Source organism: Python bivittatus, unplaced genomic scaffold (genome assembly GCF_059951505.1).
Source record: "Python bivittatus isolate LINGU-HERP-01145 unplaced genomic scaffold, Pbiv_v1 ctg000850_np1212, whole genome shotgun sequence".
Taxonomy (NCBI): domain Eukaryota; kingdom Metazoa; phylum Chordata; class Lepidosauria; order Squamata; family Pythonidae; genus Python; species Python bivittatus.
This window is the reverse complement of record NW_028277112.1, coordinates 38,973,058-38,988,719: the sequence shown is the minus strand read 5'-3', so window position 1 is coordinate 38,988,719 and position 15,662 is coordinate 38,973,058. Positions and strand designations below refer to the sequence as shown.

Genomic DNA, 15,662 nt, shown 5'->3' with positions numbered 1-15,662 from the left:
CAATTTTCATTTTTTAAAACGTTCCCCATCCCCCCTCTCTACACTGATTCTTTTGCTTTTTCCACCAGTTTTATGGGTCATCATGGCAACTGCAATCTAGTAGCTAACCCACTTCACTGGCCAAACTGTCTCTCATTGTATTTCTTCTAGTAGGATAGGAGCTTACAAATTCTCGCAATTAAAGGATACTTATGTCCCTCTTTTTTTGAAAAATAGCTGATTTAGGTTCCTGAAAAGACAGTAAAGTCTAACTGCTTTGTAAGGATCTGACTTGCTACATCCATAACTCAACTTTCACTATTTTTGTTTTCAATTTCCATTTCTTTCTTACAGTCTAAAGAATCAAGAACATATAGAATAGCTATTCTTCCTTTGCTTTTAAAGTTCAGCTTTCCGAATTTTCAGACCTGGTTCTTGATCTACAACCAGTTAGGTTTGTCTGACTGGCTATTATGTATGCATATCCACTCTGAAAGATAGGTTCAGAGCATTCAGTGGAGACTTGGCTGAGAAAGGAAACTAGTAGTTATCAGAAGTCGTGCTATTTCTACATAAAAGCTCATTTTTATGGAAAACTCAAATGAGACATTAATAAGTAACTGTTAGAATTGGAAATCTTGCCTATATGCCTGGTCTGCATATTAGATACATTTACAGTAGCCTTGATTTAAAGCTCTAAATACATTCGTGTTTTAAGGCAATGTTGCACTGAATCTATTACAGTACATACATGGCAGAGCAGAGCACCATCTCAGTCAGGAGATCCCCCTTTATGACTGGTTCTCTTATATTTTAGGAAAAAGAATGTTAAGACTGGACTTTAACTTTGGGGTGGGTATTTTGTAAACAATATTCTATTTTTTAAAGTGTTATTATTTCAACACAATAAAATATTACACTCAACAAGACCATAAAATCTTAGAACAGCTGTAGTAATACTCTATACAGAACATTTTGATTCTCTTGATGGCTTTTGAAGGTTATTGCATAGATTGTATTTAAGGAAAGACAGTGCAGAAATAGTCTAAATAAATAAATATTCCTCAGTTTGTTGCACAATTAGCTAATATTAGATTTATGAAAAGTAGCTGAGTCTAAAAACAGTTGCACTGAATCACAGGAGTCCTACAAAATATTTCATAAATCCAGCTGTGTAGTTTGTAGCTTCAGTGGTGTAGTTCGTAAACAATTGAAGCATATTGTAGAAGTCTCCAGTCTAAATTAATGAGATTTCAAGTCCCTTACTTTAACTGTTTATCTGAGGATAAATTATGAGCAGTTGTTTGATAAATTGAAGCTTTGTACTGAGGTACAATAATTGTCCTCTGCAAATATTCAAATTGTTTTAATGGAAGGTTAAATATCATAGACTGGCCATTTCATAACTGTATTTTCATATGGTCTTTATTATTTTTCAGGTTTCTGGCAAGTTTTCTATTTTAAAATACAACTGCAATACCAGCTAGCTTAATGTGAACTAAGACTTTTCACAAGCGCTGTGCATTTAATCATGTTCTTCCTTTCACTGTTAAAAAGATTTTTCAGCAGCCTGTTCTATAGTTCCTTTTCCCATAATCACTGGCATTCCTTCAGGTATCCTTTAACAGCACATTAGGCTAAGACTCTGCTCCAAATATTTGATTAGTAAGAATCTGGAAAACATGGAATTATTAAACCTTACCTGTTGACTTAAGAAACAACTGGGTAAGGAAATATAACATTAAAATCTTAGTGAATGAGACGTCTAGGAAAAAGAGAGAAGTCTTGAAATATTTAATAGTAGTTGAAATAAGATCATGTCATTAATTATGAGGCTTTCTCATTTTGATTTTCAGTCTTACAAGCTACCAGTAGCTACACGTTTATCACCTCAGTTGCTGATTATGTGAATGTTTATTTCCCAGAAGCTGCCGTGGCAGAAGAAAAAGAAGTTGCTACAAACAGGTAATGTGCACCAGACATTAGTATTTTTTCTGCCTTTACTTGGTTTCATCGTTTGGATTTTCTATCTTAAACCATACTTTTAGCAATTAACACAAAGTTGATCTTGATGGGAAGGTCACAGCTTCTTAATGAAAAGTGTACTAAAATGCTGATAACAAGTTCTTAGGGGCCTCTATAATTAATATTGCTAAATTCAAGTTATTGCACGTATATAAAAACGCTGGGTTTTCATAAAATCCAGCATTCAGAAATTAGTGAATTGGAACAACCTAAGCTCCAATATATTTATATATATTGTGTGTGTGTGTGTGTGTGTGTGAGAGAGAGAGAGAGAGAGAGAGAGAGAGAGAGAGAGAAAGAAAAGGATCACTAACTGATTGGCTTTAAAGCCAGCCATTTCCAGATTTCTTGGTTCCAGATGAGTTTATTTTACATTTTCTCTTCTCTATGGAAAAAGAAAAGTGTATACATAGAGCAAAATCAAATGTTCTCTTGGCATCTATAATAAAAAGTATTACTATGCCTTAGAAACTAACATTTAGTGTGGGATGTACTTGTACGGACCAAGTTCACCTAATCAAATAAAGCATTATTCTCAGCTGGGAAGCCTGTCCTTTCATATATACAAATATACGTATGCAGGCATATTTGAGCATACAAACACACTATGGACAGGGAAAGTGCCTTGACATGTAAAATGTATATATAATGTTCAACATAAAGAAAATGATCATTCACACAAATACAATTTGGACAATTCTACAAAAGCAAACTTCAAAGAGTTAAATTTCTTGGTAAGTTATAATTGAATGATTTCACATTTGTGTCTTTCCTTGAATCCCTTTTTCTAACAGAAAATTTTAGGTCAGCAGTAAATGTCCTAAATGACAGCATAGAGCTTTTTGGAGGTATAAGTTATAAGGTTTGATTTGTGCTATTATTTTGTGTGGTAAAGAACTGTAACAGGTACTATATCACAAAAGTTAATAAGCTGAATGAGTCCCTGATGTTCAGACCGATGTAATTAAGAATTATAATTACGTCACCTAATTCAATATGAGATGATCATTTGGATTTATTGCAGTGTTAGTAATTTTTTCTGTTATCTGGTTTCTTACTAGCAATTAGCAGTCTGAAATTAGTAGTCTGCCTATATGAAAGTGAACTGTATATAGAGTTCCTCCTTCAACTTCTGGCACTCATTATATTGCTGAACTGCAATTCCCAGCTTTCCTAAGAAGATTGGTGAATAATAATGGATGCTAGGAGCCTTCTCCTGGTTTAGGATATAAGAAGCTTAATAATGTTGTCACTTTCTCTCCTGTGTACCCAGAACCAGATTCTGAGTACATATCTGAAACCTTTTTTCCGTCTTTCCCCCCAAAAGGATTGTTCCTTCCTACAACGCCATACATTCGTTTTCCAACTCAGTAACAAAGTAGTCTGACAACCCCTGAATATACTTCTAAGCCATGATATGCATTGCATGTCTCTCCTCACATTGTGTCTCTCCTCACCTTAGAGCTACAAATAAGAGAAATAACTTTTGAAAACTTAAGAGCCAAATAAGTAACTTATCCACCCCAAGCATAGTACCCATGTTCATAAGCATATGCTACGTAGCTTTTGCATTTTCTTCCAGCAAGAGAATTGTGAAAATAAGATCAGTAGGATGCCTGAAACAATGTGCATAAAGATAAAAAGTAACCGCAGTAGAAGGTTTCAGACATACTTTCAGTTAGAACGATCATTAACTGCCTAGATGTACTGTATTAAAATGACTAGCAAAAAACCTCAGTCCAACCTCATCTAACTGCCCAATTCTAGGTAGATTTTTTTTTACCTTCATTTGAACTTTCATCCTGTCCTGGTGTTTCTCCCTTACTTCATAAATTGGAGCTTCTCAAGCCGGAATTGTACTCATAAATCAGTGCTGCACTCTCTTTTCCAGTCCCTGAAAGCTGCTTCAAGTATCGCAGATACACAGAAAGAAAGTCCATTCAAAACTCAAAGAACACTTGGCTTGATCCTTGGACTACACCACTGGTTAATGTTCCACTTTCCCCTATCAGAGATTGGCAGCTGTCTTTATGACCCAAGTTCTTTTGAGGATTCTCTAAGTTACATACTAAGGCTTTCTTGCAAAATACATAAACAACAGAAAGGCCAAGGGGCATGGTCAGACTATCCAGTTTGGTCTGTTATGAATACCAGCAGGTGCTTTTCCACCTCAAATGAAACACTGCATGGTTCCTCCCTTCCCATAAGTTAAAATAATATATGTGAAAGAGTAGAGTTTCAAACTTTTTGGAACCTTCCTACTTTTGGGAGGAACCAATCAGGCACAGCAGACTAGCCAAACTTGATTTTTTAGTCCGAAAGAACACTGGGGAAAGATAGAGTAACTGCAGTCACATTGATAAGACTCTCTGAAACAGAGCCTGTAGTCAAACTTATTTTACCTTGATGTCATGAACTATGAAGTGGCTAGGCTTACACTTTCCAAAGGGTAGATATTTTTTCAAGGTAAATCCTAGTATTTATGAAAGAGGAAAAGAAACCTGAAAATAGTAAGTTACTTTGGCACTGTTGTTCTCACTGATAAGAATTCTGTAATTTCCACACAGGAAAAAACAGCTAATGCTTGACTTTTTGGGCCTAAATTATTTGCACATACAAAGAAGACAGATCAACTCACATCTTGATCTTCAGAATCTAACTCAATGTGATAATCGGTCATCTATCTCTTCTCTCAACATTTTAACAAGGGATGCACAAAACAAAAAAGATTTTGAACTCTGAACAAAACTTCCCCAACTGAGACAAGCTCTAATGGAACAAAACTTAAAATATACTGACTGTTCTGCTATAGGAATAAAGGGAAATTGAGACAAGTTTGGGGTTCCCCTGCTGGGAGGGAGGGAGGAAAGGGTAAGGCAGGCCAATAGTCCACGTTATGTAGAGAGCCAGAGATGACTCTGAAGAAAATATGCATTAACAGTCACAGAAACAAAAGCCTGCATTAATTCCAGGAAACAGAGGTGTGAGAAAACACAGACTGAATACACCCTAATTCACTGAAGTATAAGACGAGGGACTAGAACAGTCAAGCTTCACTTCCAGATTGTTACTATAGCCTATATCAATACAATATCAAATATAGTGCTAGTCCAACTTATAGAGTCTGTTTCCTGATCTGAAGGGTTGACACCCTGAAGGGTTGACACTCAATCTACAGAAAAATGGCCAAGAGGATATTATTTTCTTGGATTCTTAGTCTGCCCTTATACAAAAAAATCAGACTGACTTTCTGCTCAGATTAAGCACAGCAAAGAAGCAACTGAAATAGCTTACTTAAAAACAGAGCCTATTGGGCGGGGGGGGGGGGGACCTTAGGGCTAATGCACATGCGTTTTGCACACTTTTTGCATTGATAACTGTTTTTAATCCTCAGCATAAACTCACTGTTTTGCATCTGACAACCTAAAACTCAATAGGGCAAAACTATCTGCCATGTACACACATCATGTACTTTTGCTTTTGCAGATTACAGGCAGTCCCCGGGTTAAGAACGTCTGACTTACGGACAACTCATACCTATTACTAAAAATAGTGGACAGTATTCTCCTTCCTTGAGCCGACAAACTGCTGAAGCCCTGCAATGTTTTCATGAACTACTGAAGCTGCATGTTTTTAATATATGGTCCCAACTGTAAGTCCCAACGTAAGTGAGACATGCAGCTAGACTATTTTGAAGACCCAGGAAACATTTCTTCACATGCTGTTTTATCCAGATTTGTCTTTTGCTGAGAGGTATATGCCAAAAGATCAAGAATATGCAGGGGAAAAAATGGTCAGTGAAACTGATTTCAACCTCTTCTCTGGTTCTTAATTTTCATTATGCTAAAAAAGTTTACTCATTCCACACCAAAGCCAATAAAAACACTTTACATAATTTTATTCAAAGTTTTTCCATATCAAATCTGTCTATATCACAATAGAAAAGTCAGCTTACTTACCTTCTTCATTCTCATCACTACAATGAACTTTTTGCAGCCTTCAGCCACTGGATTTCATACTGAAGTTTCCATCTACATCACAATCAGATAAAACCTGCTTAGCCCTAGCAGCTAATGGAAACAATGCTGGAAAGTAATGATTACAATTGTCCATGTGCTTGCAATTAAAAGCTTTAATGGGAACGGGAAAAAGATGAACTCTGAAAACTCTGGTGACATACTTGTACTGCAGTTAAACTGAAGAGACTACAACTTATAATCAAGACATGTGATTTGATCAGGTTTCAAGTTTATATACCACATTAGGGAAATGATTAACATTCAGAATGTTGCTTGTTTGATGTTTTAGTAGCAGCTGAGTTCAGAATAGAAGTTTTCCAGTGGAAAAAAATCCAGATTTTCAACTGTTCACTGAGCATCTCTTTTACCAATATAAGCTATGATTTGTTCACTCTGAAGTCACCAAAAGACCATTTTTATTATTTTTCTTGTTAATCTCAATACTACTAAACAAATAAGACTGTTCCTTGTTAGTAGTTGTTGCAATAAAATAGTGATGCAACAATTACCACCAAAAACCTTGTTGTTTGTATATAGCCAAGTGAGCCTTATAAGTATCTTTTTGTTCAAGTAGAACGTGTGTATTGCAGAAACCAATTTTTCTAATCACTCCAGGTAAATCTGCAGAGAGATCAAGAAAAAAGTCAAATGCCTGAATTACAATGCACATTTTTAATGATTAAAATATAGTAATATGGCTATCCAAGAATGTGTTTATTTTTTACACTAAAGTAGATGACCTTATGCATTTTTCAAATAATAGTTCCTTCTACAAAGGTAGCTTCTTTTTGTCACTTCTGTTCTTTGTCTTATTCTCCCAAACCAGTTTCTTTGGTGTATGATCTACAATAAAGAACTAATGCAGGACAGAAATGTTTAGGCTGATGAAATCTTCTAAGATTTTTTAGAAGAAAAGATTTTTCTTCTAAAATCTTCTAAATCTTCCATTCTATAGCAAACAGATAAATGGAGAAGAATGGAGAGAAAAAGAGATTGTACTTGCTTTTTCTTCTGCATCTAAAAGAACAATACTGAATTCTTATGAAACACAGCAGCCAAGATACCTAATTCAAATAAAAAACTAGAAAGAGGCTGCCTATATAGCATGTTTTTTTTTACATGGAAAAAAACTGAAATCACTAACCAAGACTATACTCCTTCAGACTCTTAGTTAGAACAAAGCCTACTAGTTCAACAAGCATTACTTTTTGAATAAGCATGCAAAACTAACTTTAAAGCTATATACAGTTATACTTTAACATGGAATGAACTGTACATTTGTTGGAAAAATATGGAAAGTCTGAAAATATCTTACAGATAACCAATTTATGAGTCTTATTACAGTGGGGCGAAAAAGTATTTAGTCAGCCACCAATTGTGCAAGTTCTCCCACTTAAAAAGATGAGAGAGGCCTGTAATTTTCATCATAGGTATACCTCAACTATGAGAGACAAAATGGGGGAAAAAATCCAGAAAATCACATTGTCTGATTTTTAAAGAATTTATTTGCAAATCATGGTGGAAAATAAGTATTTGGTCACCTACAAACAAGCAAGATGTCTGGCTCTCACAGACCTGTAACTACTTCTTTAAGAGGCTCCTCTGTCCTCCACTCGTTACCTGTAGTAATGGCATCTGTTTGACCTTGTTATCAGTATAAAAGACACCTGCCCACAACCTCAAATAGTCACACTCCAAACTCCACTATGGCCAAGACCAAAGAGCTGTTGAAGGACACCAGAAGCAAAATTGTAGACCTGCACCAGGCTGGGAAGACTGAATCTGCAATAGGCAAGCAGCTTGGTGTGAAGAAATCAACTGTGGGAGCAATAATTAGAAAATGGAAGACATACAAGACCACTGATAATCTCCCTTGATCTGGGGCTCCATGCAAGATCTCACCCTGTGGGGTCAAAATGATCACAAGAATGGTGAGCAAAAATCCCAGAACCACATGGGGGGACCTAATGAATGACCTGCAGAGAGCTGGGACCAAAGTAACAAAGGCTACCATCAGTAACACACTACGCTGCCAGGGACTCAAATCCTGCAGTGCCAGACGTGTCCCCCTGCTTAAGCCAGTACATGTCTGGGCCTGTCTGAAGTTTGCTAGAGAGCATTTGGATGATCCAGAAGAGGATTGGGAGAATGTCATATGGTCAGATGAAACCAAAGTAGAATGTTTTGGTCTAAACTCAACTCATGGTGTTTGGAGGAGAGAGAATGCTGAGTTGCATCCAAAGAACACACCTACTGTGAAGCATGGGGGTGGAAACATCATGCTTTGGGGCTGTTTTTCTGCAAAGGGACCAGGATGACTGATCTGTGTAAAGGAAAGATTGAATGGGGCCATGTATCGTGAGATTTTGAGTGAACACCTCCTCCCATCAGCAAGGGCATTGAAGATGAAACGTGGCTGGGTCTTTCAGCATGACAATGATCCCAAACACACCGCCCGGGCAACGAAGGAGTGGCTTTGTAAGAAGCATTTCAAGGTCCTGGAGTGGCCTAGCCAGTCTCCAGATCTCAACCCCATGGAAAACCTTTGGAGGGAGTTGAAAGTCCGTGTTGCCCAGCGACAGCCCCAAAACATCACTGCTCTAGAGATCTGCATGGAGGAATGGGCCAAAATACCAGCAACAGTGTGTGAAAACCTTGTGAAGACTTACAGAAAACGTTTGACCTCTGTCATTGCCAACAAAGGATATATAACAAAGTATTGAGATGAACTTTTGATATTGACCAAATACTTATTTTCCACCATGATTTGCAAATAAATTCTTTAAAAATCAGACAATGTGATTTTCTGGATTTTTTCCCCCATTTTGTCTCTCATAGTTGAGGTATACCTATGATGAAAATTACAGGCCTCTCTCATCTTTTTAAGTGGGAGAACTTGCACAATTGGTGGCTGACTAAATACTTTTTTGCCCCACTGTATTTTACTTTCTACAAGGAAGATATTTCAATGTACCCTATTAAAGAAATCTACAAACTTTGCCCATGCTTGTTTATTGACCCAGCAGATTGTTTACTGACATAGCATCTACGTAGACAGTGAAAATACCATTATTAGAATAAGAAATCATTTACATGAATTATTTCATTGTATAAACAGTAATTTCTTCATTGTTTTAAGAAGTCAGTAGAAATTTTATTAGACAACGAAGAATGACTTTATTCAACATGCCCAAGTTTTGGTATATTATTAAAAAAAAAAAATCTGTAATCTGAGTAAAAACTAACAATCGTCAGAAATCTACTGAGGAGCTCTGTGGTTTCAAGCAACCATTGTTAGGAAAGTGAGACCAAAGTCAGTATTTAAAAAAGAATCAAACTTTTATAATATGAACTTTTTAAATGTACAGTACAGATGGGTAAAATATTCAGTGCATGGAACAGGTAGTTCTGAATAGTCTATGTCAGATTGAAACTCCTATGTTTGGTCTGGGTATAGATCTGGAATCATTGTTTGGTCTGAACACAGAACACACGTTCTAGGTAGAGGTGTTCCAGGGTGGGTGGGTGACAAAAGGGAAAGGTCCTTAGAGGTAGTGCTACATAGCGGAAATTAAAGGAAGACAAAGGCAAGAAAGGATGGGAAGATTGGGGGGGCAGGTTGAGTGATTGGGAAACCACTGATGGCAGTGAGCAGCTAAGGGAAAATGTGAGGCGACGAAGGTAGGCAGGCTACTTGGGCATGGGCAATTGGGATGACACCAGTATGCAGCTAAAGGAACATAATGGAGGAGGGTAAGCACAAGAGGATGGAGAGGAGTGGACTAGTTGAATATGCATGGAAGTGGTGACTCAAGAGAAAGTATAGGAAGACCGGGGTAATGAGCAAACTGGGTATGCTGACTTGTATTTGAACATGGTGGAGGCAACAGTGGGGTACAAAGCACGATAGGTGGGGTAAAGAAAAATGGGAAGATTAGGGGGGCAATGGGGGCACAAACCACATGAACAAGGAGAGAAAGAGGGTCAACGTGTACCAGCTTTACTCTACTCATCCTGTAAGACTCTTCTAGATTTTTTTCAGCCCAAACCTGGAACAACCAAGATGTTCCAAGCTGACTACAACACCCCTCCTGAAACAGTCCAGCTGAAATTCCAAGTCGCTTTTTGTAAATATGTCCAGAATCTGCATTAGTTGGTCCAGAGAAATATGGGCATGTTTCCTGTCATTATCCATCATGATTCTCCAATTTGGCTGCAAACTGCCAGACGTTCTTAAAATCATTAACCAATTAACCAGTTACAATAAAAATAACTGATTTAAATTATACCCAGCAATAAACTTTATTACTATGAAAATTCCTGGAAGAAAGTGTTGGCCATAGTAATTTCAGTTTTGCAGAGACGTGGGATTTTATTTTGTTGTTACTCTTTTCTAGCCATAATGAAAATACAGATATAACTTGTACTCTTTTCCATGGCAGCAAAGTAGCACACATCCCTTTTTAGAACTTTGCACACTTTTCATTTATACTGGCAATGATTTAAAGCCATTTTGTTTGTATGTATCAGTTTTATAACTCCTTTAATCCTCTAAGTTTCACATTCCACTTGCTCTATACACTGTCAGCTTTTCTAGTCAGTCTTTGATGAATTCTACAGTATATGACTCTCTCAGAAGAATTTAGGAGGAGTTATCCTTTCTTCAAATTATATACCTTCATAGTATCAACTCTGCTTACATTTTCAAGCAACAACAGTACAAAACAGAGACCACATTCCACAATCTATACCGACAGATTACTCTTCAGGTTTCCATTTCTGATAGTGTGGTGCTGCTGGACGATGTTGTTTCTGTTATGGTGTCTTTTTCTAATTCCTGAATATCAGACAGATCAATGGTAGGTAATGGTAACCTCCAGAACTGGAAGGAGTTGTAGTGCCAAACATCATCTTCAGGCTATGAAAACAAAATGTTCAAATAGATTTCACTGTAGCAAAAAACAAAACAAAACTTACCACCAACAAAACCTAACTAAAATAAAGCTAGAAATTAACACCCCATTGTCAAAGAATACGGTATGAAGAAATATTCACACAAATATCCAAATGTTGTCTAGTTACCATCATTGCAGCAAACTCAGGGAGGCAGCGAAGGACAGGAAGGCCTGGCGCGATATGGTTCATGGGGTCACAAAGAGTCGGACACAACTTAACGACTAAACAACAACAGCTCAATCAAATTAAAAATGATTTACAATGAGAACTGCATTCTTCTGTGCGTACTTCCTTTTAAAGGCCCTTCCTTGGATTTGAATGTGATACATTACATGTTAGCAATCAAAGACAGAAGTTGCCTAACACAGAACTTAGAAAGAAAATTTAACGTGCATGCCCTCTGGTGGCTTAAAGTGAAAAAACAGCATTTCATGGAAGTACTGTTCTGAATTCTCAATAGTTCATAATCAGCCAAAACTTGTGGTTGCCTAGAAGGCTAAGGGATTAAAATTATGCCACTCCCTTAAATTTCTACCTAATTTTTGGAACTGGGAGGAGACAAAAAACATTATGCATATAAAAAGGAATATTTAAATACATTAACCAGAACCTGGCTGATCATTCACCATTAAAAACTACCATTGTAGTTTTAACTTTTTAATTTTTTAGCTTAATTTTAACCTTTTGTCATTTTTAACTTATACATTTTTTTCTAGGATCTTCTAGTTTTTTATGTGTCATGCCACCTAGAGTCACTTGTATAGTGAGATGGGTGGCATATATAAATTCAAACAAATAAATAAGTGAATAAATAAATAAGGAATGAAAAGTTCTATGTACCATCTACTTCACTCTTACATTCTGACTGTTTGAGAGACTGACAATGTACATGTATAACAACCTGAGTTTGTGAAAATGACATTATACACAATATAAGTCCTAGTTTAGATTATAAATGTACAAACTACAAATAAATAAATGTACAAAATACAAATGGAGCAAATATCCCAATTTTAGTTATGCATTGATGAGGCAGAAATGGTAGTGACAAATAGGGAAGAAATCCTGGGTTAAATCCTGTAACTCAGTGGAATCTACAAAACTGTCTCATACTAAGCCAGATCATTTGCCCATCCAGCTCATTGTTATCCACAAGGACTCAAAAGAATTCATCCACGATATTTTTCCTGTCTCATCTGGTGATACCAGGAATTTATATAAACCTAGAAAAGTCTAGATTTATGTACACACATACACAATGTGTGCATGTGTGTGTGTAAAACAAATTTTATAATAAAATTACAGAGTTAGAGATTATTTACAAAGAGATTGAAAATAATATATTACTAATTCATGGAAAAAATTGAGAAAGGCACAATTAAACTTGATAAACTCACATATGCTCAAGCAATCAGTGTAAAGCTATAACAAATTATTTAAGATAAAGTAAAGTACTTCACAAATCTATAGCACGTTTACAGAATTTGCTATGACAAGTTATGGAGATGGTCATTAATGCAGGAAAAAGGAAGACTTAACTGGAAGAAAACAAGTGGGGCAAAATATGGCAATTAACCATGCTATCCAAATTAAATTAAGCTTCTGTCCTGGCTTCACCAATTCTCCTAGGGTTCCAGAAAGCTTTGAAAACCTAGTTTTGGTCCCAGGCCTGGGGTTCATCTTTATCATTTGTTTAAGGCCCCCATTTTGTTTTGTTGACTTTGTTGTTTATTGGATTATTTTAGCCTGGGCTGTCTGATTTTATGTTTTTAACTGTTTTTGTTTTTCTAGTTCTGTACACCACCCAGAGTCAACTGGAGTTGGGCAGCCAATAAATTTAAATAAATAAATAAATAAATAATACATACATATATACATACATACATTTGGATTTACAAAAGAGACTTGTTAAAGCTTTGAAGAATTTTGTGAGAAGGGGCAAAGAAAAAAATGAAAAGAAATCAAGTTCTAGGACATTATTAGAAAGGACTAAAGATCAAAACTGTTAAAAGTAAAAGGAAGGAATATGAAGTTGGTTTATGATCAAGGTTAAAATGGATATGTTGTTGTTTCTGGTATTTATTAAGGTAACCCTTAATGGAATTTTGCTGATCAGGACTGAACAAGAGGATTTAAGGATTTGTTTATAGACCAGAGATGGGATATGGGAAGAAGAGATCATTTGTAATACAAGAGAAGGTGATAAATTACCAAAATAGTTTATACTTGTTGTGATGAAGGGAGAAGTCATTTCTTTATATATTTCTTTTTCTTTACTATATTCTTTTTTCCTATTTCTTTTCTATTTTCTTTCTTTCTGCACCTTCTATTTTTTTCTTTTATTCTTTTAGTTTGTATTAGTTTTTATCTTTTTAATTGTAATTTTTAATCAAATTACTGTTAAAAAAATAAATAATCCCACTTAAAAGGCCAAGTGTGACCTTTCACCCAAGATTTGAAACAGAAATGACATTCATTTTATCTAGTTGGCCTTGGTCAATCACAAAAGAAGTTAAACAGGGTTGGAGCTGGTTGGGAGACCATTAGGAGGACTCAAAGCCATAGCCCTACAAAATGCAGCCACAAAGGAATTATTTACATCCAACATGCTTCCGAATCAGCAATTGTACAGTCATCTCCACGCAAAGTACATTCAAAGAAATGTTTTCTGCAAGTTAATTTACTTATCAAATCTATATAGCCGCCTATCTCACAAATGTGACTAGACAGCATACAATAAAACAGTTAACTAAAAGCAGAGTTCATTACAGAATTGTGTACTCCTTTCCACGCTCGGTCTTTTAACAACTTTGTGGCAGCAAAGCCTCAGACGGCTTTACTGCCTTTGTACCTATCCTGCCAATTTAGGATTTTTTTTTTCTTTCAAAAGCCCTTAACAAACAAAAATAAAAATAAAAAAATAAAAAAAGAACCCCTTAACAAACTGATATTCCCTTTCTGTTTTTGCAATGTTTGGGCCGAAATGTCAGTGCCTCGCCGTTATTCCTTTATTTGTTAACAGGAACCTATGAAGATTCCGATTTCAAAAGTGGAAAAGGAGCCACAAGAGAGCCCCAGCGACTGTGCCTTTCCCCAGCAAGGCTAGGCAGCCCAGTCACAAGAGCCCAAACGGATCCATTACCCAAGGCCATCGCCGTCCTCCACTACGGAACTTCTCCCGCATGATGCTCAGCTTCACCTGCCCGCCCCGCCCCTGGAAGAGACGGACGGACCCCAGCAGTCACTCAGAAGCTCCTAAGCGCAGCTTCGCTTCTTTACCTCCTCGGGCCGTTCCTGACTGGCGGTTGCATCTCCTCCCGCTAGGGCCGCCGGTTCGGTCGCCATTCCAACGAGCAGCGAACGGCGTTGCCCAGACTCCCGCCGCGCTGTTCCTTCCGCGGGAACGGAGCCCCACGCCTTCGGAGATCCGCGCTCTTTCAGCCCCATGGGCCTCTTCCCGCTGGCCCCCGCCTCGTCGCCTTCCTCCGCCCCCATCCATTTGCGCTTCTTCTCACTGCCGCTTTCACGCCAGACCGCTTCGCCTCGCGACTCCCACCGTTCGAGATCGCTCCGCGACCGCTTCGAAGAAGGCGCGTGCGGATGATAGTGCTGGCAGGGCGCGCAACAGGCCACCGCCTCCGCTCTGCGCTTAGCCATCAAGGCTGGTTTGGCACGCTCCGAGGGCTGCTTAGCTAACTGCGCACGCGTAACCGCTGCAAACGGGGCGGAGCTAGCGGGAAGAGCGTATAGCACGGTGCTTTCGTTTAAACTCGAGGTTGCCTGCGCCCTCTGCCGGGGCCTAATGAGTGTCTGTGTACACGCTGCATCCTTTTTCTCTTACTTGCTAGGAAAGGAAGCGCGAACTGAATGCTTTTCTGCCAGTGCCAGAATTAACGCGCGCGTATAGGCTCATAGTCAAATCCTGCATTAATGAAATTAATTGCTCTAATTTGAAAACATGATTGCATATAATAAAATAACCTCTAGGGGTTGCGTACCTCAATTTGTGACTTGTGAGTCTCAATGATAGCAGACCTCGACTTGTAGATGGGGGTGTGTAGGCTGAAGACTGGGAATGAGCGTGTTGGTGGAGCTGTTGGCGCTCTTGAGTTTGGTTGTTTGCTTGCAGACGTTTCGTTAGCCAAGTAGGTGACATCATCAATGCTCATTGTTTGAATTATCTGCTGGGACTGGGAAGGAGCTGGTGAGTGCTGGTCAGAAGCAGCTTCTTCAGGGTACCTATGAATTGGAAGATTGGTTGTGTGAAGTATGTGGAGATGTCTGCGAATGTTGGGGCTCTAGAGCATAGACGTGGGGCTGAGAGGACAGGTAGGAACATTGCAGTGATGAAGGGCAGAGGAAGATATGGAGGAGAAAGGACTGTTCTTGGGGATGGCCAATTTGATACTTTACTATAACAGGTCTATAACCTTGGTGATTTTAAGATGTGTGGACTTCAGCTTCCAGAATCTCCCACCCAATATGCTCAGATAGAACCTCCCTAATTCACAGAACCTTAAGAAGGGGAGGAGGTGCAGCACAATCAGACTTGCAAGATAGTCCAGACAAGAAGCACACCCAGGAGTACTAGCTCTATCTTTATTGTAAAGTTACATTAACAGAATCTTGCAAGTCTGAAAATACATCTCTTCCCCCCCTGCCCCCACCAACACCTTTACAATT

At 37.9% G+C, this 15,662-nt stretch overlaps 2 protein-coding genes across 10 annotated transcripts in view; both read right to left on the bottom strand.

Annotated features, from left to right (window-relative positions):
- The window catches only part of TRPM6 (transient receptor potential cation channel subfamily M member 6), an 83,537-nt gene extending 76,089 nt beyond the window's left edge, over window positions 1-7,448 (bottom strand). For 4 of the 9 annotated variants that reach the window (XM_088130176.1, XM_088130180.1, XM_088130181.1 and 1 more), the window contains exon 1: window positions 3,788-3,956. In XM_088130176.1, the coding sequence (XP_087986302.1) occupies window positions 3,788-3,805 (18 nt within the window). In that variant the 5' untranslated portion in view covers window positions 3,806-3,956. Of the gene's footprint in view, window positions 1-3,787; window positions 3,958-5,963 lie in introns of those variants that run through there. The other 5 variants (XR_015793827.1, XR_015793828.1, XM_088130182.1 and 2 more) reach the window with 2 other exon arrangements.
- Window positions 7,449-8,888: 1,440 nt separating this feature from the next.
- On the bottom strand, window positions 8,889-14,655 carry CUNH9orf40 (chromosome unknown C9orf40 homolog). Its single transcript, XM_088130184.1, has 2 exons — window positions 14,259-14,655; window positions 8,889-10,941 (listed from the first exon to the last, which is right to left on the bottom strand). Exons 1-2 carry the CDS (start codon window positions 14,634-14,636, stop codon window positions 10,789-10,791), a joined length of 531 nt encoding a protein of 176 aa, XP_087986310.1. The 5' UTR covers window positions 14,637-14,655; the 3' UTR covers window positions 8,889-10,788.
- Between the last annotated feature and the right edge of the window lie 1,007 nt (window positions 14,656-15,662).

What these genes read in the sequence shown, in the direction of transcription:
- CUNH9orf40 (XM_088130184.1), bottom strand. Translation starts at nt 14,636, where the DNA reads ATGGCTAAGCGCAGAGCGGAGGCGGTGGCCTGTTGCGCGCCCTGCCAG. An exon ending in GTCAGGAACGGCCCGAGGAG is followed by an intron (nt 10,942 to 14,258) that starts GTAAAGAAGCGA and finishes TTGTTTTCATAG; the next exon opens with CCTGAAGATGATGTTTGGCA.